Source organism: Emys orbicularis, chromosome 1 (genome assembly GCF_028017835.1).
Source record: "Emys orbicularis isolate rEmyOrb1 chromosome 1, rEmyOrb1.hap1, whole genome shotgun sequence".
NCBI lineage: Eukaryota > Metazoa > Chordata > Testudines > Emydidae > Emys > Emys orbicularis.
In genome coordinates, this window is record NC_088683.1 from 370,647,067 (window position 1) to 370,673,880 (window position 26,814).

A 26,814-nucleotide genomic window follows, 5' to 3' on the forward strand; every position below is an offset into this window, starting at 1 on the left:
AAGGGGGCATATGACAGAGGTGAGAAAAATAAACAATGGAACTGATTACATTCAAATGGACAAACAGAGAACAGTTCCCAACCAGTAATATGGACACTTAATGCTTCAGCTGAGGAAAATTTTCAGGAAAACTGATGAGAGGAAATTCAGAAAGAAAAATGTGAATGAAAACTGGGAGTTATTTAAGAGGAGTTTATTAGATAGCTAAAAAGTCACAATTCCACAGTCAAGGAGGTGGACAACTTTGACTAAAAACCGAGTTCAGTGCCGAAGGGAAGGTAGCAATTGGTGGGTGGAAAGTGATATATTACACAGGAGAGGAAAGGGAAAATGGCCAGTAAGTATTACAAATTGGAATTTATTAAAATTGATAAGAGACTTTAAAGACATCAGGGAAAAATCCATGTTTAGCATGCATAAGGATAAGAAAAAGGACGTTATTAAGTATATTAAGATCAAAAGAAATTCTTGAAAAGTTTTAGCCAAATACTAGACAAAGAAAGGAAACTTGTTAATGTTGCAGAAAAGGTAAATATGTTCAAGAATTTTTTTTCTGCATTCGGAAAGAAGCAGTATTAGATACTCATATCACATGAGATAATGAAATAAATGCAAACAAAATGTTTTAATAGAGTCAAATGCAAAGTTATCCTTTCGGAACAGGGAATGCAGGCCCGACCCAGAGACTAGAGCACTGAATTCTGGAATGCAGAGACGGAACGTATTAAGTGATCACTGTGGACAACCAAGTCATTGTGTGCTCCCATTGCGATGCTGTGGCCAAAAGGGCTGATGTGATCCTTGGATGCATAGACAGGGGAGTGGTGATTTGGAGCAGGGGAAGGAGTTTACCTGTGCATGTGAGATTTATTGATGTCTGATCCCATAGCAACAGCAGAAAGTGATAATTTCTCCTCTCCGTCATCTTTTTCCAGCTCTGTCTGCCTCCTATCTATCTATCCATCTAGGCAATTATCCTTTATTTTCTTTCTAATCAACTATAATTTAGAAATATACACATATACACAAAACAGCCAATTCTTCTCTGACTTACCACAGAGCCCAGGAGTTCTCATCTCCCTTTGGGAATGTCCCTTAATTACTGTTTACTCCTAAACCTGTAAAAATGGCACAGAAGCAGAGACATGCTTGTCTGCAGCCTGTTTACATTCAGATGGTCTCTTCTCCTCTTGAGTCTGAGTGAACCCCACTGGGAATACACGGAGCTATATTATAAATGGAGTACACCCCTGTGTAGGCTCTTGGTGTGGCATGTTGCTGCAGATGCTGGGGTGAGAGAGGTGTGGGACACGGCTAACCAAGGGGGATTCCCAAGGAAGACACTTCCATCTCAGAATTTACAGGTACCCATCTCTTGCTGAGGAGCTCACCTGATCGATAAACCCTGTGCAACGTGGTTGTGATGGGATAGAAAGTAAGTCTGTGGTATTTTCCGCTCTGCACAAGCGTGAGACATCCCAGGGACCTTGTCATGGGTGATGAGTTTTCTAAAGAATAACTGGCTAAAATGTCTTTTCTGTGCACCCCTGCTCATCCTGCCCAATGGACTACCACCTCAAGGCGGCTGCCATTCAGTGGCAGAGGGGATCCTCCAGGATGAAAGGTGTTAGTAGATGTACAATAGAGGGCCAAATTCTGAATCTGTGGCCCATACTTTCCTCAGGCCTCAGTGAGGCAAAACTCCCCTTGGAGTAAGAACGGAGTACAGACGTCAGGAGCCAGCTGTGTGCTAATGCATAGACACTGTCACCCCCTCCTCTTGCATTTCTGGACTCTGTCTGTTAACGGGGCAGGAAGACAGGGCTGTTACCTGACTTTTATCTGCTGGAAAGCATGGAAGTGCTAGGGCTCCTTACTAGAACGAAAATAATAATTTTTCAACATGAGTAACACATACTTTCTCCTAGCTTCATTCAAGCAGTCAGCTGAACTGTTATGCTTGAAAATTTCAAAAAAACAATTAAGCTTAAAGCAGACACCCAGCATGGGAAATTTTAGTCCGAACGCCTGAAATTTGACAAATTCATAAGCAACTGAAAATGTGATCTTTTATTGAAGTGTCAGACAGCCTTACCTACAGGTGATGCCACCAGCACCACTACAATGGCCAATCCATTTGTGAATCCCATTCACCTAAGCTATTTGCTCCAATAATGTCGGTAAGGAGTTCTACAGGCCAAAGTAGGATTATATTAGCAATTACCTTTTCTCAATGTTTTATGTTCAGATTTTCAGTTCAACTAAATGTCCCCTTGTTCATGTTATGAGACACATTAAATATAAATGCCTAATCTACTTTCTTTATCAATAGATCCATAGGGTTTAAGGATAGAAGGGACCATTTGATCATCCAGTCTGACCTCCTGTAAAACACAGGCCAATTAAATTTCACTCAATTACCTCTGTATTGATCTGAAAGACTTTTGTGTGACTAAGGCCTGGTCTACACTACGATTTTAAATCACAGAATGATAGAGCCATAGAGTTAGAAGGAACCACAAAGGTCAGCTAGTCTAACCCCCTGACAAGATGCAGGATTTGTTTTGTCCTAGTCATCTAAGACTGATGGCTATTCACACGTCTTTGGAAAACCTCCACAGAAGGCACTTCCCTGGAAGTCTGTTCCATTGGCTTCCTCTACTTAAATTTAGGAGATTTTCCTGAAATTTAATTTAAATCTGCTATGCTGGAGTTTGAAACCATTGCCTCTTGTCCTGCCCCTCTGTGGTCAGACAGAATAACTTTCCTCCACCTTTTTATGGCAGCCTTTCAAGTATTTGAAGATTACTATCATGTCCCCTCTCAGGGTTCCCTCCCCACTCTGAACTCTGGGGTACAGATGTGGGGACCCACATAAAAGACCCCCTAAACTTATAACTACCAGCTTAGGTTAAAAACTTCTGCAAGGCACAAATCCTTTCCTTCTCCTTGGCCGGTATTGCTGCCACCACAAAGTGATTTGGACAAAAATTCAGGAAAAGGACCACTTGGAGTCCCTATTTCCCTAAAATATCCCCTCAAATCCCTTCCCCCCCTTCCTGGGGAGGCTTGAGAATAATATACCAACCAATTGCCTTTAATATAAGTAGAAACCAGACTCTTTATCTTTATTACACTAAAATCAATGAGGTTCTTAAAAGAAGAACTTTATTATAAAGAAAAAAGTAAAAGAAGCACCTCTGTAAAATCAGGATGGAAGGTAACTTTACAGGGTGATAAAAAGATTTAAAACAGAGAAGATTCCCCTCTAGGCTTAGCTTCAAAGTTACAAAAAAACTGGAATAAAACTCCCTCTTAGCACAGGGAAAATTCACAAGCTAAAACAAAAGATAATCTAACACATTTCCTTGGATTTACTTACAATTTCTTTAATTTTAGATGTATCATTTCAGGTATATTTTCAGGATATGGTTTTACCTGCTTGAACTCTCTCTCTCTGTCCAGAGAGGGAACAAACAAAGAGAACACAAACAAAACCTGTCCTCCCTCTCCCCACCCCTTGCAGATTTGAAAGTATCTTCTTTCCTTATTGGTCCTTTTGGTCAGATGCCAACCAAGTTATTTGAACTTCTTAACCCCTTACCGGTAATGGGAATCTGTACCTTTGGCCAGGAGGGATTTTATGTTACTGCATACATAAAGGTTGTTTCCCTTCCCTTTATATTTATGACATCCCCCATTAATCTTCACTTTTCCAAATAAACATACTGGTTTCTTCAGCTTGCTCATAAGGCTTGAATTCCATCCCTTGCATAACCTTTGTTACTTGCCTATGGATCCTTTCCAGGTTCTCTACATCCTGTCTATACATTGGTGAGCAAAATTGGACACATTACTCCAGTGGAGACCTAACAAGCACCGAGTAGAGGAATGCTGTCACGTACCGTGACTTGCATGTTATACTTCTGCTAATATAACCTAACATTGCATTTGCCTTTTTTGAAACCCCAGAGAGATGTAGCTATATCATCCTAACCCTGGTGTAGACAGCATGAGGTGAATTCTTCCATCTACCGCCTCTCAGGAAGGTGGATTAACTATGCTGAGGGGACAACCCCTGCCATTGGTGAAAGTAGTGTCTATACTGAATCCCTATCGCAGGGTCGCTGTAGCATTTTAAGTGTAAACAACCCTTAAAGCAGATATTCCAGAAAAAAACATCCAGTCTGGATCTGTCAACATGGGGAATTGGAGAATCCAACACTTCCCTTCTCAGTGTGTCCCAGTGGTTAATCACCCTCAGAGCTAAATATTTGGCCCTAATTTCTAGCTGGAATTTGCCTGGCTTCAGCTTCCAGCCCTTCGGTCTTGCTCAGCCTTTCTCTGGTAGATTAGAGAGCCCATTATTACCCATGATTTTCTCCCTCTGAAAGTTTCCACTTGATCATCTTTTTGATAAATTAAAGAGAAATACACCTTCAAGTTTAACGGCCTGGCTTTTTCTCCATCCTCCAATCATTTTCGTGGCTCTTTTCTGCTCCCTCTCCAAGTTTTCAATGTCCTTTTCCACATGTGGACCCCAGAACTGGATGCAGTTTGTTTCACCAATCCCATATGCCGAGGTGAAATCTTTCCCCTGCTCCAACTCACCACTCCATTGTTTATGCATCTGTGGACCACATCATCCCTTTATGCTACAGCGTCACACTGGGACCTCACAATGAGCTGGTTGTCCACAATGTCCCCTAAATCCTTTTCAGGGTCCTTGCATTCCATAATACAGTGCTGTAGTCTATGAGGTCAGGCCTGCATTAGCTGTTCCAAGAGGATCATTTTGCATTTGACTTTATTAAAACATTTTGTTTGCATGAGCGCCACATTCCAAATGTTCCATACCAATTAGTATGCCTGCCCTGGCCTCCTCAATGTATCCACTCTGCCAATCTTTGGGTCATCTGCAAATTTTAGTTGCAGTGATTTTCTATATCCTTCCAGATCATTGATGAAAATATTAAATAGCATCAGGCCTAGAACTGATCCCTGCAGAACCCCACTATAAACCCCCATTCACTGAGGAAGACCTATTAACAACAGCTTTCTGAGATCCATCAGTTAGCCAGTTTCCAGTCCATTTTACATGTTCCCTACTGATATTGTAAAGTGTTCATGTTTTTAACTCAATATTTTCCCCTACTAAATCAAATGTCTCTAAGAAATAAAGGTTCTTTGCATCTGCGTGGTTCCCTTGATCCACCAAATGTGTACAATTGATCAACCAATGTGTACTATCATAAAAAGATGAAATCAGGTTTATTTTACAACATCTGTTTTGCATAAACCTTGTTGCTGATTGGCATTAATTACATTTCTAGACTTTTTTTAACTAATCCCATACCAGTTTTTCGGTTGTTTCTTAACCTTGTCAAATCTTTTATAAAAACACTTTCCCTTTATTTTTTAATACTTTATATTTAACAGAGGAATTGCCATAACACTTTTCTGTGGTTTCTCTTTTTGTTAATATACTTAATAACCTCCGTTTTTTGATCCATAGCCCTACCAAATATGGAGTTTTCCCTGGTGTCTTAACGTCCCTTATCAATTTTCATAACTTCTGATTTCTATTCTTGGTTATCTATTTTCCCTTTTCCCTCTTTGTTACATATTACTCCCCCCCCCCCCCCAATTGCGGCCTTCACTTTGCCACTGAACTGGGTTTTTACGCAAAATTGTTCACTTTCTTGCCTGTGGTATCATGACTTTTTCCGCAAAAGAGCTACCAATTTCCATTCATATTTTTCTGTAGAATTTTTTCCTCCCAATCCATTTGGCTGACAGTTTTCCTCAATTTTGGGGAATTAGTCCTCTGGGAGCATTAAGTGTCTATAGATAGTACCCATTGGGAACTGTTCTCTGTTTGTCCATTTGCATGTAAATCAGTATCATTCTTTATTTTCCTCTCCTATATCATATGTTCCCTTCCTTGTCTCTTCACTAAACTAAAGAGTCCTGGACTTTTCTATCTGTCTGCATATGGCAGTCCCCACCATTCCCATAGCCTGTCCTGGAAATCCCTTTTATATATGCTATATCCTTTATAGAGATTGAATGACCAAAACTGAACACATATCCAGAACATGATATTCTCCATCCCATATCTTAGGGATCTGAACATTGCTTTTGTTTTGTCCACTGCTGTGAATGAGCAGATATTTCTTTGAGCTACTTATCAATGGCACCCAGGTCTTTCCCCTGAACTATGTTCTAGTTGGGGTGTTTCTACTGGCATATGTCTTCCAAAGTTTGGCCTTTTCCACTCTCAGGTATCGAGCAACTTGATGAATGGGGAACACCTTACTGTATGGACTCACTAGCCTGGCTTTCATTGCATTAAGGAACAATGATGGATAATCAGTATCCACACTTGTGTTTCCTGCTGGTGCCTATTAAGGTTCCCCCACCATAAATTGTAGGAATTATTAATGCAGGGAGCCCCATAAAATATGGAATTTTCTTTAGTAGGGTAATTGTTCATAGTTGTTTTCTCTGAATAATTAAAATGTCATTTTTCAGTGTGTGAAGAGCGATCAATCTGGTTCACTCATGAAAACAGCCTCCAGTAGTGCATGTAATGTCTCATACTAACATTGCCTCCCCTTTCAGGCATCCTGGGCACACACAGAAAGTCAGGAGAACATACGGTACATGCAGAAGACACCATTCTGCCTCAGAGTTGGACACCTTCTCCCCTACTCTATGTCAGATTCCAACACAACCGACTTCACCAACCCCTCCACCTTCATCCTACTTGGAATTCCTGGCTTGGAGACAGCCCATGTCTGGATCTCCATCCCCTTCGGCACAATGTACACCATAGCTGTCTTGGGGAACTTCACCATCCTGTTCATTGTAAAGATGGATCAAAGCCTCCATGGGCCCATGTACTATTTCCTCTGCATGCTGGCCATCACCGACCTGGTCATGTCCACATCCACCCTACCCAAAATGCTGAACATCTTCTGGTTCAATTCCAGGGAGATCAGTTTCAGTGCCTGCCTCACCCAGATGTACTTCCTTCACTGCTTCTCAGCGATGGAGTCTGGAATCCTCGTAGCCATGGCTTTTGATCGCTACGTAGCCATCTGCCATCCTCTGAGACATTCCACAATCCTGACAAAGCCTGTTGTGGCCAAGATAGGCCTGGCTGTGGTGCTGCGCAGTGGCATACTCGCATTACCCTATCCCTTCCTGGCGAGGCGGTGGCCATATTGCAGAACCAACATCATCCCCCACTCCTACTGTGAGCACATAGCTGTGGTGAATCTGGCCTGCGCTGACATCCGTATCAGTAGCTACTATGGCCTGTTTGATCTTTTCTCTGTGATCGGAATGGACGTGTTTTTCATCGCTGTGTCCTATACTCAGATCCTCAGGGCCATCATCCGCCTCCCCACGAAAGATGCCCGGCTCAAAACTTTTGGAACCTGCATCTCTCACCTTTGTGCCATCTCAGCTTTGTACATCCCAGATTTCTTCTCCTCTCTCACGCACCGGTTTGGCCATAATGTGCCACTCCATTTCCTCATTCTCATTGCCAATGTTTACCTTCTGGTGCCCCCCTTGGTACACCCCATCATCTACGGGATGAGGACCAAACAAATCCGGGGAAGGCTACTGCGGCTCTTTACCCATAAAGACACCTAAATATTTTCTCCTTGTGCTCTGGCTCTCAGAGCGAAGTTCGTGCAGAGATGGCTGGTGCATGGTGCTGGGCCCTCTTCCTGAATCACTTACTGGACAGTCAGAGAGACATTAAACCCTTTCCTGTCCTTACTGTGTTGTGTCAGGATGATAAACTGGGGAATCAGTCTATGTACAATACACTGGGTTGACACTTTTCTAATTGCTGGTCTCTGGACTCCTGAAACTGCGATCTTGCCCCACCTGTTCTGTCAGGGCTCCGCCCCTGCTGTGTGTCTTCTCCCCAAGGCCCTGCCCTGTCACTTACTCCTGTCTTCCCCTCTGGATCATTTCCACTCCCCATATATATATGAAAGAATATTAAATAAATATTGGACCCAGTCATCTCTAATACTAATATGTTCCCACATCTTGTGGCAAGTCTCTTAAGGAACACTGGTTAGTTTCAAAATTTTAATGTTTATTCTTACTTTGTTACTAACTCTGTAGAGAGAGAGAGACCCCATCAGGACTCCTGGGATCTATCTCAGCTCTGGGAGGGGAGTGGGATATAGTGGGTTACAGTAGGGGGCAGATACATCTGGGGTCTAAATGAAAAGACCAGAATGGCCATACTGGGTAAAACCAATTGTCCATGTAGCCCAGTAGCCTGTCTTCTGACAGTGCCCAGTGCCAGGTGCTTCAGAGGGAATGAACAGAACATGGCAATCATCATGTGATTCATGCTCTGTTGCTCACTCCCAGCTTCTGGCAAACAGAGGCTAGAGACAACATCCCTGTCCATCCTAGCCAATAGCCCTTGATGGATCTATCCTACATGAACTTATCTAGTTCTTACTGGAACCAGGTCATAGTTTTGGCCTTCACGACATCCTCTGGCAGAGAGTTCCACAGTTTGACTGTGAAGAAATACTTCATTTTGTTTCTTTTAAACCTGCTGCCTATTACTTTGATTGGGTGACCCCTAGTTCTTGTGTTATGTCAGGGAGTAAATAACATTTCCTGATTAATTTTTTCCACACCAGTCATGATTCTATAGACCTCTCTCACATCCCCCCTTAGTCATCTCTTTTCCCAGCTGTACCCCCAATGCAACAAACTGACACCCCCATATTCACCACTGTTATATATTTGCAACAAATCTAGTAAAAAATATGTCATGTGAGGTGTCAATGTAAAAGTTATGGTTTGCTGAATATAATTTTGCAGTTGACTATGGATTTGCTCCTGTGGTAACTCCCACAAGGTAGTTTACATTCAGTGTATCCAGCACAATGTGAATGAAATAGTCAAGTGGATGGCCCAACAATGAATACCATGTGCCATGAAAGAAACTTATCCCCACCTGATGGACTTACCTGGGGACATTCTGGCTAGAATATAGTTTATGGCCTCTGCTATGACTCACTGAAACATGCAAAGGCATGTGATCAGCTCATGTGACACTGGCCTCCATCTTGTGCTTGTACTTTTGGTGCAGAGGAAATAAGGAGACTCTCTCTGATTCCTTCAGCAGTTTTGCTGCCGGGGTTCCTGATCAAACTTCTGCCCCTGCTCCTAAGCCCGTTCCTGGCCCCAGCCCCAGCCCCACTCCTGCCCCTGCCACGCTGCTCATTTCTTTCCCCTCCATCTTCTATACTGCAGCCACCTAGGGGTCGTGTCATTTCCCCTGTCCTTGGACAAACCTCAGAGGGCATTTTTTTGGTCTCCCCTCCCTGACCCTGTAGGGGCTGCTCTCTTCCCTCCACCTCCCTATCCCTTTCTGGGGACAGAGAAGGGTTGCGCAGAGCCACAGGTACAGTAGTCATGCCAGTGGTCTGCCTATCTCTGTGGGCCACGGGGTCATAACAGGAGCCCAGCCAGATGATGATCATGGGTCCATAAACCTGTCTCCCACTGTGCTGTGGGATGAGCTTCACCATTTTCTAGTGGACACCTGTGATTTCAAGCATAAGGTGAAGGTCCCTCTCCAGCACTGGGGAGACTTCCATCTTGTGGTCTGGGCCACGAGGGCTGTTTTGGAGGAGCGGAGGGGAACCGGAAGGCAGGACATCCTGGTCTACTGGTGGGCCAGCAACTTCTGTGACTCCCGCCTGCCTTTCAGGGATTGTTGCAAGGCCAGCTGGGGATCCTCCTGCCCATGAGGATCATTCTCAGCCCTCACAATTAACCCAACCATCTTGTCAACATTGAACACCAGAGGCTCTAGGGATGGTCTCCACAGATGCCAGGTGCTCTCCTTCCTTGGTGATCTAGGGTACTCTGTACCTTTTCAACATTGAAGACCAACCAAAAAAAAAAAAAAAAAAAAAAAGGAAATATGGAAAGGATAAAGAAAACACGTAACCCCATCTTCTTCTACAGAGACTCCAAAACCAGCCTTCTCTGGAGTGTAAGGGAAGTTCACAGTCTGTCCCTCACATGCCCCAGGCCTCTTGCCCAGGCCCTGGCTGAGCTGCAGGGATGCCGCGGGTTGGACACTTGCTCTGGCAGTGGGCATATGTCTCAGGCTTTAGGTGTTAAGGCCCTTCTCTGCAGCATCGACCTCACCCAACAGAATTACAATTCCTCTCCAATTCTGGCCTGCAAGGCCTCTTGACTGGGATTATTTCCCTGCGCTGGTCCCTCTGCCCAGGGTCTCCCTTGCTCTCCCCAACTGTACACTGAACCCAGCTCCAGACTGCTCCAGCCCCAGCCCTGACCCCAATGCTGCTGCTGCTCGGCCTCCAGCTCCCTGGACTACTTCTCTGGCCTCTCTGGTTAGGGCTGCTGCAGCTCTGCTCCCATTTGAACTCTCTGGGCTACTTCTCTGGTTCTGGCCGGCGTGGCTCTGCTCTCAGCTCTGCCCAGGCCCCTGCTGTCTCCTTAGCTCAATCCCGCTCTGGCCCAGGCAGTCCCAGCTCACACAGAGGATGGGAACCTCCTGACCTCCAGATTTCCTCATTGGCCTGCCCACCCTGTCAATCAGATTGACCGGGAATGTTGGCCTCTCCTCATTGATTCTGGGGCCTGGTTTCGACCCTACCCCTTCCTTTTGGTACTAGGAAAGGGCCAATCAAAAATCCTCACTGAAGTTTAGTGAGGGGCCAACTCTTAACATTCCTCCTTACTATAAGTCTGCCTAAGCCAAAATGTTCATACCAGCATATCCGGGCCCCATATGATCAACATTTACCAGCATTATATTATATAAAAAAAAACCATTTACAATTAATAAAAGAACATTTAACATATTTAACATCCCATGTCCAATTCTTTATACTATACATGATAATATTCATTAAAGACTACATAGAACCAATAACATAATCATCTCTAAGCTTAATAGTCAGTACACCCTTAGTAGATCTCTGGGACTTTCTTAAGACAGGCGGCTCATTACCCATATTTTCTATTCCCTTCTCCCCAGGTAACACCAGATCAATTTGAGGTATCTGTCTATTTTCATCAGGGTTTGTGTTTGCCCCCTTGGTTTCAGTCTCCTCCGGATATGATGCTCTATGACCCTATGAGCCCTTTTTGGACTAAAAGTTCAATGTTTTAGCTGGTCCCCATGTACCATTCTCTCAGGATCAGGCTGGATAGTGTAAATTGGCAGTTCAGGATTATTGTGAGTAACTACAATGTGGGGATTTGACTCTCACTTCCCTTGTATTTTATTATGACCCAGCATTTATGGTTACAAACTCGTACATGGTTACCACATCTTATGAGATCCCCACTGGACTCGCGATCATAAGTCCTTTTCCTACTTTGGGCTGCATCTTTAGTTTTACTGAGAGCAACTTATCTGGCTCTCTTTTGCCTGTCATGGACACCTTTGACACAGTCATTGAAATTGATCACCTTATCCTTAGAAAAGACCTCTTGATGCTTTTCAGGCAGCCCCCTAAGTTAGCCACCTGTGCAGGAACCAGCCCTTGGAGTGACGCTTGAACTGGAACTGGCAGTCTCCCACCACATCTTTCGAGGAAAGGTAACTTGTGCTCCCTTCTCCTTCCTTGTCACCCGCAGCTCATTTCCATTCTCTTCAAACATTACCTTCACCTGAGAAACCACTTCCTCATCCCAGTGCACCTCTGCAGTTCTGTTGTGAGAATGCAACCCCACAGACTTCACACTTGAGGTTAGAAGACTCACCGGTACTCTTCCTTTGATGGCATTAGTCAGTAAGTTGGCTGGCTAGAGCCTATTAGTTTGGCTTGCTCCAGATGTATGGTCTATAAGGGCTTGAGATCCATTGGTGTTTCCTGGTACCCAGCAGCGTTCATCAAGGATCTTCCCTCTCCAAGGAGGAATAACTGTCTTCTGTCTTCAGCCTATTTAATCATTTCCAATCTGTCCTGCCTGGCCCAGAGGATGACTCTGTTTCTCCTTTTGAGCAAGTATTTTACTCAGCATAGAATTCTCCTTAAAGTGCCCATGATGGTTCATCCTAGTCGTTCCTTCTCACAACTTTTTTGCTATTACTTTCTGAGTCTTTGGCTAGCTGTTCTTCAAATTCTTTTTTTAACCTTCCTAATTATACTTTTAAACTTCATTTGCCAGAGTTTATGCGCCTTCCTATTTTCCTCAAGAGGGTTTAACTTCCACTATTTAAATGAAGCCTTTTTGCCTCTCACTGCTTCTTTTATTTTGTTGTTCAACTACGGTGGCACTTTTTGGTTCTCTTACAATGTTTTTTTTAGTTTGGGGTATACGTTTAAGTTGAGCCTCTTGTAATTCCCCCCTTCCTCTCTCGGTTACTCGGGAGCAGGCAACACTCACCTGTGTGCCTGGGTGCCTGAAACATAAACCCTTGTATCACAGACACGGTGTGAGGCCTGAGGCCTGAACCAAAGTAGCCAGGGCTTTGCTAATATAAATCAAAGTTAAGCTGTGAGCAAGAGGCAGGCCCTGCACACAGAATCTGGCAAGAACAGGGCTGATGCTACAGAAATACACATACCAAAGAGTTATTAGGCATATGTTATGTAAGCACATTGCAGGGTGGTACCAGAACAGCCCAACACTAGCACATTCCCCACAGATAACGGGAACATGCTCACCCATCTTACAGACAGGGTCAAAATTATAATATGATGGATAGGGTTGTTTTGATTGAACCAACATGTACAAGGTAACGGGAGGCCCCTGGATACATCAAAGGGTGGCACCCTGATACGTCAAGAGTGATGTGTTCCTTGTTTGTATCTGTGTATAAAGATGTATCTCAGAGGGGCTGCCTATGTCTGGCCTAGAGGGCAGAAGAAAGTCCTACCACTGACTGAGCTGAGTCCATTGTCAGGGGGCACTCATGTACTAGCAGAACATTTGATAGAGCAGAGCACCATAACGGTGATGTCTGACGAGAGGGTCTAACTCAAAAATACCAGTTATAAATCATATATATCCAATATACTTAAATTAGCATTAACACACCTTTATTTATCAACTTAAAATAACAGGGTATAACCAATTATGAATTTAAATCCATGGGGGCAGTTGAATAAAATCAATTAAACAATATGGGATATAGTGATACATGAAACTTATTTAATTGGCATTTACACAGCCACCATTTTCCCTTCCCTTCCCTTCCCTTCCCTTCCCTTCCCTTCCCTTCCCTTCCCCAGAGTGTATACTCCTCTGGATTGCAGAGTCCTAGACGCTTGCATGGGTGTGCTTGGAGATATGCAACTGGAGACAGCACTCTGTTGGGTCTGTGTATCAGTCCAGCCAAGGCAAAAAGCTGCACAACCCCTCTGATGATTGGAGCTGGCCCCACCAAATGTCAGCAGCTCTGGGTCCTAATTCGGTGGGAGGATCATGCTGCCTTTCCTCAGACTCAGTCTCTCTGCTGTGCCCCTTCCCTTGCCTGCACTTTCCCAAGAAGAGTGGAGGTTACTCACATGTTACAGTGTTTGGCTGCTGTGGTGTTTTCCCCACCACAGGGATGTTAAATTGAATTAGATTATGGTCCTTATTGCCAAGTGCTTCAGCTATATTCACCTCTTGAACCCGCTCCTGTGCTCCACTTAGGACTAATTCAAGAATGGACTCTCCCGTTGTGGGTTCCCTGATTAGCTGCTCCAAGAAACAGTCATTTGAGGTGTGGAAGAAAACAAGTCCTCACTCTACTTTGGTTAGTAACAAGTCAGAGACAGTTTATTATGAGCAATTGCAAGGGAAGATTGCAGTCGGACTGGGGGTCCCCTGACCTTAGGCAGATCTTCCCCCTACAAGCAGTATAAGACAAGTATTTATACTTTCCTGTTACATACATCAACGGCTAATGGTTATCCTTTGTTTATACAAATTCCCTCCAGACACTACCTTATCTCAAGATTTCTGCTTAAGTCCATCCTTATCAAGTTCTGAAAGCAAGGTGAAAACAGCATCTCTTACAACTCTCGTGTTGTTAGGGTTAGGGACCCTTTGTCTTCAGGACACTGAAAATCAGTCAGGTTCTTAAAAGCAGAAATTTATTTATAAAGAAAAAAGTACAAGAATCACACCTACAAAAACAGGATGGAAGGTAACTTTACAGGGTAATTAAAAGATTTAAAACACAGAGGATTCCCCTCTGGGCTGAGCTTCACAGTTACAAAAACAGGAATAAAACTACCTTTGTACCATAGGAAAATTCACAAGCCAAGACAAAAGATAACCTAATACATTTCCTTGCCTTACTTACAATTTCTGTAATTTTAGATGGATCATTCCAGGTATGTTTTCAGGAGATGTTGTACCTGCTTGGTCTCTCCCTCCATCCGGAGAGGGAACAAACAAAGAGAGCCACAAACAAATCCTCGCCTCCCCCTCCCCCCAGATTTGAAAGTATCTTCTTTCCTCATTGGTCTGTCTGGTCAGGTGCCAACTAGGTTATTTGAGCTTCTTAACCTCTTATAGGTAAAGTGATTTAGTACACTGCCAAAGAGGGATTTTATGCTACCCTTCTCTTTATATTTATGACAGACACTTAGAGGAAATAGCTAGTTCACGGACATCCACCTCTCAGTTTTAAAGAACTCTTTCCTCCTTTCTTTGTATAAAGAGCAGGCTCCCAGGCTTTTATCTGCTTATCTCATCCTCCAGCGGCTCTAGTGTCCCAACTGCTTGCCCTGCTAGAATCTGGGAAATGCTCCTTCCTTAGGTGGTTAGCAGCTGTAGCACTGTCGTGGGAGAAGATGGTGTGATGCTGCATGATTGAATATGACAATTTTTATGATTGTTGCTACCACAGTTATGAAATTTTAACAAATCTTGTACAAAGCATGTCATGTCAGGTGTCACTAGGAAAGTTATGATTTGCTAAATCTGATTATCCTGTTTATATGCATGTATAAGAACATATGAATGGTCATACCGGGTCAGACAAAAGATGCATCTAGCCCAGAATCCTGTCTTCTGACAGTGGCCAGTGCCAGGTGCCACAGAGGAAATTACAGAACAGGTAATAATCAAGTGACCCTTCCCCTGTCACTCATTCCAAGCTTCTGGCAAACAGAGGCTAGGGACACCATCCTTGCCCATCCTGGCTAATAGCCATTGATGGACGAATCTTGCATGAAAGTATCCAGTTCCTTTTTGAACCCTTTTAAAGCCTTGGCCTTCACAACATCGTCTGGCAAAGAGCTTCATAGGTTGACTGCGTGTTGTGCGAAGAAATAGAATATCAGGGTTGGAAGGGACCTCAGGAGATCATCTAGTCCAACCCCCTGCTCAAAGCAGGACCAATCCCCTGACAGATTTTTGCCCCAGATCCCTAAATGGCCTCCTAAAGGATTGAACTCACAATGCTGGGTTTAGCAGGCCGATGCTCAAACCACTGAGCTATCCTTCCCCCCAATACTTCCTTTTGTTTGTTTAAACCCCTGCCAATTAATTTTATTTGGTAACCCCTAGGTCTTGTGTTATGAGAAGGAGTAAACAACACTTCCTTATCTACTTTCTCTACACCAGTCAGCATTTTATAGACCTCAATCATATCTCCCCTTAGTCACCTCTTTTTCAACCTGAAACGTACAAATCTTATTAATCACTCCTCATACAGAAGCCATTCCACACCCCTAATAGGTGGGTTTTTTTGCCCTTTTCTGAACCCTTTCCAATTCCAATATATCTTTTTTGAGATGGGGGTACCACATCTGCATGCAATATTCAAGATGTGGGCGTAGTATGGATTTATATAGAAGAAATATGATATTTTCTGTCCTAATTTATATATCATCTTTCTGTGTGAAATACTGAATATTGGTCATGAACTTTTATCAAACACATGTGTTGTGTTCCTGGATAACACTCCTCTGGTAGATAAGGCAACACAGCTATGTGTTGAGGGACTATCAAGGACACTTACCTCTCAAAATGGGTCATAGAAGAAATACACCTCTCTAAGAATATGATCAATGACTGTTCTTGTGAGTCATCAAAGCATGTAAGGACACGAGATATGCTCATGTGACCTGGACCTGGACTCCAACTTGGGCCAGTAATTTTCAGGCACTTGGACTGTGGGCTTTGTTTGGGATAGCTTGTCACAGCTGTACAGTGTTAGAGGGAGCCCAGGCTGGGGGGTCAGGGGGCTGAGTGGTACCCCAGTTCCAGATGGAATCCCAGGAGGAAACTGTCACAAATGTTGCCTAGTAGCCTAGATATAGTGAAGGGCTATAATCCATTAAATGTGGATGTGAGATCTTAACTGTAGTTTCTGCTAAGAACGTTTCATATAGGCCCGGAGTCCACAGCTTGGCCTGGGTGATGGGGGCTGTCTAACAGAGAACAATACATAGCTAAGAGGAAGCTGGGGTAAACAGATAACCTTGTGTGTTTCAAGTCAGTCAGCGGAGTCAGCATAACTCCAAATGTAATTCGGTGTCCTTATCGTGAGTTATAGACACATGAAGCGCTGAGAAAGGCCTCATGGTTACTCCCTAATGCAGGGAGGAGATAGTGGTACAATACCCCTCAGCTCCCAGACAGAGTTCAGGGACAGGCCTAATATGATTGACATGAGTTATGACACCCTCCCCTCAAAGATGTATGCCAATCCTAGCCCACAGAAATGCAAGGGTAAACTTATAAACAATTATCAGAGGGGTAGCCGTGTTAGTCTGAATCTGTAAAAAGCAACAGAGGGTCCTGTGGCACCTTTAAGACTAACAGAAGTATTGGGAGCATAAGCTTTCGTGGGTAAGAACCTCACTTCTTCAGATGCCTCTCATCTGAAGAAGTGAGGTTCTTACCCACGAAAGCTTATGCTCCCAATACTTCTGTTAGTCTTAAAGGTGCCACAGGACCCTCTGTTGCTTTTTATAAACAATTGTTATTGTTAAGTACTAATTACTGCCTTTTGCTTTAAATCTCCAGGAATGTACCTGTTGGTCAACCAGGAGAGCTGCTACCTCATTCCCCTGGACACCAAAATTAGGATTTAACCTATACACTTGAAGAGACATAATTCGGGGGTAATTACCTGTGTTTCAGAATATGTTAATTTGAGCCTTGGGAGGAGCCATTATGTAATTTTTTAGACCATTGGCTTATTGTGCTTATCTTGTCTTGCTGCTAGAACCTATCCAGGGGCTTGGGGAAACCCATCCCGGTTGCTTCTCTCTGCCCGGTGAGCACCCTATATAATCTATTATAATTAATTGCTCTGCAGTGTCTCTGAGCCTAATAAGCAAAGTGACACTCAGCCAGCGCTGTGCGTAATAAACTCCTGTGCTTGACTCTACACAGTGTGGATTTATGTTCCTTCATATAGTGATCAAAAGCCTCATGCAGAGCATACATTAGACTCAGCTTCACCGTTCAGCTTCAGCCCCAGGGCAATGGGTGCCCTGTAGTTCCAGATATGGTGCTGTGTACGTGTGTAAATAGCCGGCTAATGGAAGCTGTGCCATTTATCTCCCTCCCTGTGAGCTACCGAAGCCACCCTGGCCTCTCCACGGCTTTCCCTGGTAACACAGGGGCTTATACTTCTGTCTCTCTTGGCTGTTGTCCTTCTAGCTTCTAAGCTGATCCCTTAAGCAAGACTCAGAGCAAATGGCTCCCAGCCCATCCCCATAGCAGCTACAGGCCCACAGCCGATAGGAACAAAAGGGAATGGAGAGCTTAAGAAATAAGCCAAACAGGCTTCTACCTTCCCTCAGAACTTTTTAGCTGAGCTTTAGTGCCCATAAACTGTATGATGCACAGCCTCACCTGCCTGCCTCACAACCCTCAGATGCTTTTATATGCCTTCATGGCTTCCCTCTCTGCTTCTGATTGCCCTGTCACCAGGTTTCTTGCTACACTGACTGCAGGCTCCTTCTCAGGCTGCAGCAGCCCCTCCAAACCTGGAGCAGAAGAAGCCCCACTGGAGTGGTGGGGGAGAGAGGTGGAGATGATCCAGAGAGTGACAGAGGGATGAGAAGAGGGAGCAACAGTGATGGGGTCTTGGGGAAGAGTCAGGAGAGAAGGCAGAGCCTCCTGGGTCCAGTTTCCAGCAATTAGAAAGATAGTAACCCTCTGAGTTAAGGAGTTGTACACAGACTGATTCCCCAGTTTGTCATGCTGACACAGCACAGTAAGGCCACAAAAGGGTTTAATGTCACTTTGTCCAGTCAGTGATTTAAGGAAGAGAACCCAAAACCATGTCATCAGCCAGCTCAAAAGAGAAACCTTTAGCTCCCTTTATAAGTAAAAAGCCGAAGCAGCCTATCCTGGATCTCTTTGGTCCTCACCCCGTAGATGATGGGGTGTAGCATAGGGGGCACCAGGAGGTACATGTTAGCAATGAGAACGTGGAAATGCAGGGGCACATTGTGGCCAAACCGGTGCAGGAGAAAGGAGAAAAGACGTGGTATGTAAAAGGCTAAGATGGCACAGAGGTCAGGTCCCAAAAGTCTTGAGCCGAGTGTCCTTTGTGCGGAGACTGAATATGACCCTGATGATCTGAGTATACGACATAGCGATAAAAAACACATCCAGTCCGCTCACAGAGAATGCCACAAAGAGGCCGTAGTAACTACTGATGCGGATGTCGGCGCAGGCTAGCTTCACCACGGCCATGTGCTCGCAGTATGTGTGGGGGATGATATTGGTTCTGCAATATGGCCACCAACTCACCAGCAAGGGAAAGGGCAGTGCAAGCATGCCAACGCGCAGCACCACGGCCAGGCCGATCTTGGCCACCACAGAGTTTGTTAGTGTGGTGGAATGTCTCAGGGGATGGCAGATGGCCACGTAGCGATCAAAAGCCATGGCCACGAAGATCCCAGACTCCATCGCTGAGAAGCAGTGAATGAAGTACATCTGGGTGAGACAGGCTCTGAAATCAATCTCCCTGGAATTGAACCAGTAGATGTCCATCATTTTGGGCAGGGTGGATGTAGTCAGTAACAGGTCCATTACGGCCAGCATGCAGATGAAATAGTACATGGGCACATGGAAGCTCGGCTCCCTCTTCACAATGAATAGGATGGTGAAATTCCCCAAGAGGGCTATGGCGTACATGGTGCAGAAGGGGATGGAGATCCAGACATGGACCGTTTCCAGGCCAGGAATGCCCAGCAGGATGAGACTGGAGGGTCTGGTGATGTCGGTTGTGTTGGAATCTGACATGGAGGCGGGGAGAAAGTGTTCAACTCTGAGGGAGAATAGTGTCTCCTATATGTGTGGTAGAATGGTGTCTCTTCCCCTGACTTCTTCTATGTGCCCAGGATCTAGGGTGATGATCACAGTAGAAATGCCTGGATGGAGAGACAATGTAAATATGAGATGCTACGTGCATTTCTGGTGGATGTTCTCATGGGGGAAGCAGATTGGTCGCTCTTTACGTATTGAAAAATGACATTTTCATTATTCAGAGAAATGAATTATGAACGATTGACCTGAACAATGCTAATTCCATATTTGATGCTGCTCCATGCATCAATAATTCCTACGTGTCCTGGTCAGAAGAAAACACAAGTATAAATACTGATTATTCATCATTGTTCCTTAATGCAATGAAACCAAAGCTAGAGAATCCATGCTGTAGAGAGTTCCCCATTCAGCCGGTTGCTCAAAATCTGAGAGTGTAAGAAAACTAAAGTTTTGGCAAGACACATGCCAGGGAGAAACATCCCAACTAGAACACACATCAGGGAAAAGACCTGGATGTTATTGATAGCAGCTCCATGGAAACACCTATTCATTCGCAGCAGTGCCAAAATCAAAGACAATGTTCGGATGTCTAAGCAATGGGATGGACATGTGCTCAGTTTTGGACACTCAGTCTCTGTAAATGGTGTAGCATATAGAAAGGGGATTTCTGAGACAGGCTGTGAGAATGGGGGAGGTTGCCATTAACGGACAGACTGAAAAGTCTGGGACTGCTTAGTTTAGAGAAGAGACAAAGAAGGAGGCCGATGATAGAGGAGAACAAAATAAAAGAATCAAACTGATTACATTCAAAGGGACAAACAGGAAACAGTTCCCAACCTATAATATCTATCGAGACTGAATGCTACAAAAGGGCTAATTCCTGAAAGCTGAAGCAAATTATCAGGAAAACTGATTGGGAGGTAACATTTAGAAAGAAAAATGGGAATGAAACTTGGAAGTTCTTTAAGAAGAGTTTAGTAGACAGCTAAATGGCCATGATTCCACAGTCAAGAAAGTGGACAGTTTTGCTAAAAACCAGGCTCAGTGGCAAAGGGAAGGCCACAATTTGAGGTGAGGGGGAGGGGGAAAGCAATATATAATACATGAGGGAAAGGGTAAATAGCGAGCAATACAAATTGGAAGTTATGAAAATTGATAAGCGACATTAAACACATCAGGGAAAAATCCATGCTTGTTAGGGCTAAGGATCAGAAAAACAAGGTTATTAAGAAGATAAAGAACTAAAGAAATTCTATAAAAGGTTCAGGGCAATTTCTAAAGGGAAAAGTCAACTTATTTATGATGCAGAAAAGGTAGAAAATGTTCAAGAAATAGTTTTGTGGGGGGCTGCTTTGGTCAGACATGAGCCCTATCTGGTAAAGTAACGCTGGCTGGCAAGCTGCTAGCAGAAGGCACATAACAGGAAGCCCCGTAACCACAGCTTGTTAAAAGGCTGAATGCTCAAGTCTGCCTGGTAAGAGCCGACAGACATGGGCATGGAAAGTCCTGTGATGTACGCACACCTGCAAAAGATCAAATCCAGGTGCTCAAAGACCATCCCCATAAGGCAAACAGGTCAGGACAGACATAAAGAGTAAACAGGAGCAGAGAATTTGGCAGGGTAATTAAAGAACATTTATTGAGCCAAGACCTAGATCGGTTCTGCCCACCTGGGTATGTGTGGGGGCTAATGCTTACAATAAAGGGGTAACATGAGTAAACATCTGGGCTCAGTCCTCAGAGTTAGGGAGGAGGGGATTGGGTAATACAGCTTGCAAGCTTGTAGCAACTCTGGTGCAATAAACGGTGGTACCTAGACTGAAAAGTCCAGCCTCTCACTGGATCCTTCCCTTTTTTCTCAAGTCTACCCACAACAGTTTTGTTCTCATTTGGAAAGAAGCAGTATGAGGTAGTCACATCATCTGAAGTGATGAAATATGTTCCAGTCCATTAGCAGTCAAGGAGGGTGTTAAACATTATCTATAGTGACAGGTTTCAAAGTAGCAGAAGTTTTTTCTTCTGCTGCTACTGATAGCTCATCTCAATTGATTGGCCTCTTACAATTGGTATGTGTACTTCCACCTTTTCATGTTCTCTGTATGTATAAATATCTTCTGTCTGTGTGTTTCACTCTGTGCATCTGAAGAAGTGAGCTGTAGCCCACGAAAGCTTATGATGAAATAAATTTGTTAGTCTCTAAGGTGCCACAAGTACTCCTATTATCTATAGTAGAACCTTATCGTTATGAACACCAGAGATACTTACTGACTGATCAACCACACATCTCATTTGGAACCAGAAGTACAAAATCAGGCAGCAGCAGTGTGAGAAAAAAAATACAGGCGAGTACTGAGTTAAACATAAAGTATTAAAATAATAAACGGAAAGTTAAAAAAAAGCATTTGACAAGGTTAGGAAACAATGGAAAAGCTGGACTATTTGAAAAAAAGGCTAGGAATATAATTAATACTAGCGAACAATGGGGTTTATGGAAAACTGGTCTTGTCAAATGAACCTTTTCATCCTTTAATCAGGGCCGGCTCCAGGCACCAGCTTAACAAGCAGGTGCTTGGGGCGGCCAAGGGAGAGGGGCGGCATGTGTGGCAATTCGGGGGTGGCAGGTCCCTCACTCCCTCTAGGAGTGAAGGACCTGCCGCCGAACTGCCGCTGCCGATCGCGGCTTTTTTTTTTTTCCCAATTGCCGCCGCCGGTCGCGGCTTTTTTTTTTTTTTTTTTGCTTGGGGCAGCAGAAATGCTGGAGCCGGCCCTGCCTTTAATGTTAGTACACATTTGGTTGATCAAGTGAACCACAGAGATGCAATAGACTTTGATTTCTAGAAGGTATTTGTTTTGTAGGGGGAAACATTCTGATAAAAAATAAACACTATACAATATCAATAGAGCACACATAAAAAGGATTAAAAACTGGTTAACTGATAGATCTCAGAAAGCAGTTGCTATTGGGCCATTGTCAGAAAAAGGAGATGTATCCACTGGGGGTCTACATGGATCAGTTTTAGGCTAGATGCTATTCAATATTTTAATCAATGACCTGGGAGCAAAAAGAAAATCACTGCAGATAAAATTTGTGATGACCCAAACATCAGCAGAGTGGTTACAATGAGGAGACCAGTGCAGGCGTAACGATTGATCTGGAGTGTTTGGTGAGCTGGGCCCATGCATACAATATCTTTTAATACAGTAAAATGCAAAGTTGTCCTCTAGAAAAAGGAAATGTAGGTCCAACCCAAAGACTAGGGCACTGCATTATGGAATGCAGGGACCCTGAAAAGGATTTTGGTTCACTGTGGACATCATGAGATCCCAGTTTGACGCTGCAGCAAAAAGGGCTGATGAGATATTTGGATGCCTGACCAACCTTGTTGCTTTCTGTGATGAGATAACTGCCTCTGTAGATATGGCAAAAACAGTGCACTGGATGAATGGATAATAACGTGGACAGAAAGCTGGCTAAATCATCTGGCTCAAATGGTAGTGATCAATGGCTTGATGTCTACTTGGCTTCCAGTATCAAGTAGAGTGCCCCAAGGAGTCCTGGGGTCCATTTTGTTCAACATCTTCATTAATGATCTGAATGATATGATGAATTGCACCCTCAGCAAGTTCATGGATATCACTAAGCTGGGGGAGAGGTAGATGTGCTGGAAGATAGGGATAGGGTCCAGAGTGACCTAGACAAATTGAAGGTTTGAGGCAATAAGAAATCCGACGAGATTCAACAAGGACAAGTGCAGAGGCCTGCATTTAGGATGAGGAAATCCCATGAACTGCTACAGGCTGGGGACCGGCTGGCTAAGCAGCAATTCTGCAGCAAAGGATCCGCAGATTACAGTGGACGAAAAGCTGGATATGAGTAACAGTGTACCCTTGTTGCCAAGAAGGCTAACAGCATATTGGGTTGCAATAGTAGGATCATTGCCAGCAGATTGAGGAAAGTGATCATTCCCCTCTATTTGGCATTGGTGAGGCCACATCTGAAGTATTGTGTCCATTTTTGGGCCCCCCACTACAGGAAGAATGTGGACAAACTGGAGAGAGTCCAGCAGAGGGCAACAAAAATTATTGGGGACTGGGGTACATAGAATCTTAGGAGATTAGTGTTGGAAGAGTCCTCAAGAGGTTATCTAGTCCAACCCCCTGCTCAAAGCAGGAGTAACCCCAATGAAATCATCCACCCAATGTTTTGTCAAGCAGGGCTGTAAAAACTCTGAAGATGGCAGTTCCAGCCCTTTCCTAGATAACCCATTCCAGTGCATCACGGCCCTCCTAGTGAAATAATGACTAATGAGGAGATGATGAAGGAACTGGGCTTATTAATCTTCAGAAGAGAAGAATGAGGGGGGATTTGATAACAGCCTTCAACTACCTGAAAGGGGATTCCAAAGAGGATGGAGCTTGGCTGTTCTCAGTGGTGGCAGATGACAGAACAAGGAGTAATGATCTCAAGTTGCAGTGGGGGAGGTCTAGGTTGGATATTAGGAAACACTATTTCACTATGAGGGTGGTGAAGCCCTGGAATGGGTTATCTGAGGAGGTGGTGGAATTTCCATCCATATATGTTTTTAAAGCTCAGCTTGACAAAGCCCTGGGTGGGATGATTGTAGCCTGACCAAAGTTGGGTATATATAATGGTAAATTGAGGATTAACAGGTTCTTGTCGCAAGATCAGACCCAGTAAGATTGCTACTTTCAGTTCCCTATAACTTATAAGTTACTTAAGTTTATCTATACCAAAGGTTATAGGCCTCAAGCCTCACACTATCTATTAAAGCCAAATGTTACAGGATAAAAGACTGTAGGTTCCTTGCATTACTACTAAATATAATAAAGAAGAATAACAAAGCAATGAATATAATACAGGTAAGTTGGCCGACTGGGCTACATGATTTAGTTGGCATTGGTCCTGATTTGAGCAGGGACTTGGACTAGATGACATCCTGAGTTCTCTTCCAATTTTATCTTCTATGATTCTATGAGTATTGGAGCAAAGAGCTTAGTTGAATGGGATTCACAAATGGATTGGGTATTGTAGGTTGCAGTGGTGGCACCAATGTTAGTTAAGGCTGTCTGACGCCTTAAATTAGAAAACCTGATTTTTGGTTGCTTATAAGTTTGCCAATCTTTAAGTGTTTTGACTGAAATTTGCCATGCTGGGAATCTACATCCAGCGGAATAGTTGTTGTTGTTTTTTTTGAAAGATTCAGGCATAACTGTTCAGCCGTCTTCTCAAATAAAGCTAGGAGAGAAAATACGTTACCTGTGTTGAATAATTTTTATGCTTGTTTCAATTAGGATTCCTAGTACCTCCATGCTTTCCAGCAGGTAAAAGTCAGGTAACACCACCCCACCACCTCTCCACTCCTGTTAACAGCCAGAGCTTTGAGATGCAAGAAGAGGAGGTGACAGTCTCTGTGCATTAACACACAACTGGATCCTGAGATCTTTACACAGTTCTTACTCAAAGGGCAGTTTTGCCTCAGTAGAGCCTGAGTAAAAGTACAGGCCATGCCCTCAGTACATCTACTAACACCTTAAACCTGAACGATCCCCTGTGCTTCTGAAATGCAGCCACCTTGGGGCTGGAGGCCATCAGCTGTGTCAGGCGGGGGTGCTCAGGAAGGAATGACATTTTGGCCAGTGATACTGGAGCAAACTCATCCTCTGTGGCAAGGTCCCTGGGATGTTTAATGGCTGTGCAGAGTAGAGAGGACTACAGACTTACACTCTATCCTATTATGTCCATGTTGCACCATGTTTGTTAAGCAGGTGAGCGCCTCAGCAGGAGATGGGTACCTGTGAATTCTGAAATGGAAGCGTCTTCCCTGGGAATCCCACTCAGGTAGCCATGTCCCACACCTCTCTCACCCCAGCATCTGCAGCAGCATCCCACGCCGAGAGCCGACACATGGGGTGTGCACCATTCATAATATAGCTCTGTGCAATCCCAGTGGGGTTCGCTCAGCCTCTAGCGGAGGAGTGGCCTCTGAGACAAGCTGGAGACAAGCCTGTCTCTGTTTCTGTGCTATTTATCCTGCTTTAGGAGTAAACAGTAATTAAGGGACCTTCCCAAAGGGAGATGAGAGCTCTTGGGCTCTGTGCTGAGTGAGAGGAATTGGCTGCTCTGTGCATTTGTGTATATTTAAAAATTATAGTTGATTATTATGAAAGCTAGGCACAACACCTAGCTCTCCATAGGGTCTGACACCCTGTAAATACCCAGCAGGGATGTGTAGATAGTAGACAGATAGATCTGGAGAAATACGAGGGGAGACACGGACACATTCTGCAGACACACAGGGCAATCACTACGGTATCAGAGATGAGTAGTTCTCATAAGTAACTATCATCATACGGTGCAGCACCTTTCATTGAAGGATCTTGAAAACAACTAGCAAATGAAAGTCATTATGAAAACATTCCTATTATATAGATAGGTAAACAGAGGAAATGGTAAACATGACTTGGCCGAGGTCACAGAGAGAATGACAGAGAGAACCCAGGAGTCCTGCCTTCCCTGCTATAACCACTGACTTTCCATCCATAACTGAGCACATGAGAAGAAGGAAATAGAATCATGGTCTAGCAGGGCCTGTTCATTGGGTGGGTATGATTGACTTCCCTGGGGTGGAAGCTGGAATTGGGGTATTTCTAAGCCCTCTGACATGCCAATCTGGGCCCCCTCTCATACGTGAAGCTGTGACAAGCTGTAATCCTATACAGGTCTTGCACTTACACAGCCATACACAGACAGGGTTATACCCAAGTGCAGGTTCATGAGTGGCTAGTGAAGGCATTCATGAAACTGCACTTGGGTATAACCCTGTCTGTGTTTCATGAATGCTTTCACTAGCCACTCATGAACCAACAACTGAGAGTCTGAAGACAGTTCCCCCAGGATCCCAGCTGCGGATCCCAGAGGTGTATAGTCTTGCCCTGGTCAGAAGTCTGACTGGTGTAAGTTTATTGCACTGAGTGCAGCATGTATGATTACCTGCCCTGTGGGCGGGTGGCGTATGTGTGCATTCGGTGCAAGGAGCTCCTGGCCCTCAGAGACCGCGTACGGGCTTTGGAGTCCAGGGAAGTGGAACTGGAGGAGCTAAGGGAGTCAGAGAGGTATGTTGATGAGGCTTTCCGGGACACTATAGAATTGTTCCACCTCCGGTCAGACAGCCCCTGCGCTGTTGAGGAGGATGAAAGGCCCAGGGAAGCAGAGCAGTCAACGGGAGCAGAGGGAAACCTTCTGTGGGGAAAAAGAACTGGGTGGCCTTCTTTATGACAGCCAAAGTAACACCGAAGGCCCAAATTCAGGCCCTCTGACAGAGGCTCGGTATACTGATTGCCATTACAAGAGGCAGTACAGGCCAGGGCCTGAACAAGACTAAGCTGTACAATTCCCTGCCAAATTCGGTCAAGGGTTATGACCAGAGGAGGGAGGGGGAGGGAACAATGCGGAAGGCCTCAGCAACATAATAACCACTTGTTTATGAAATATAATAACCGCTTATAACCGCTTATATG

The 26,814-nt window shown here is 44.3% G+C and overlaps 1 protein-coding gene and 1 pseudogene across 1 annotated transcript; one reads left to right on the plus strand and one right to left on the minus strand.

The window, feature by feature from the left end:
* The first annotated feature begins 6,666 nt into the window (after positions 1 to 6,666).
* Positions 6,667 to 7,665, plus strand: LOC135886858 (olfactory receptor 52E8-like). The gene has a single exon (XM_065414650.1). It carries the CDS (start codon positions 6,667 to 6,669, stop codon positions 7,663 to 7,665), a length of 999 nt encoding a protein of 332 aa, XP_065270722.1.
* A 10,646-nt stretch (positions 7,666 to 18,311) lies between these two features.
* On the minus strand, positions 18,312 to 19,251 carry LOC135873917 (olfactory receptor 52R1-like; annotated as a pseudogene).
* Between the last annotated feature and the right edge of the window lie 7,563 nt (positions 19,252 to 26,814).

What these genes read in the sequence shown, in the direction of transcription:
- LOC135886858 (XM_065414650.1), top strand. Translation starts at nt 6,667, where the DNA reads ATGCAGAAGACACCATTCTGCCTCAGAGTTGGACACCTTCTCCCCTAC.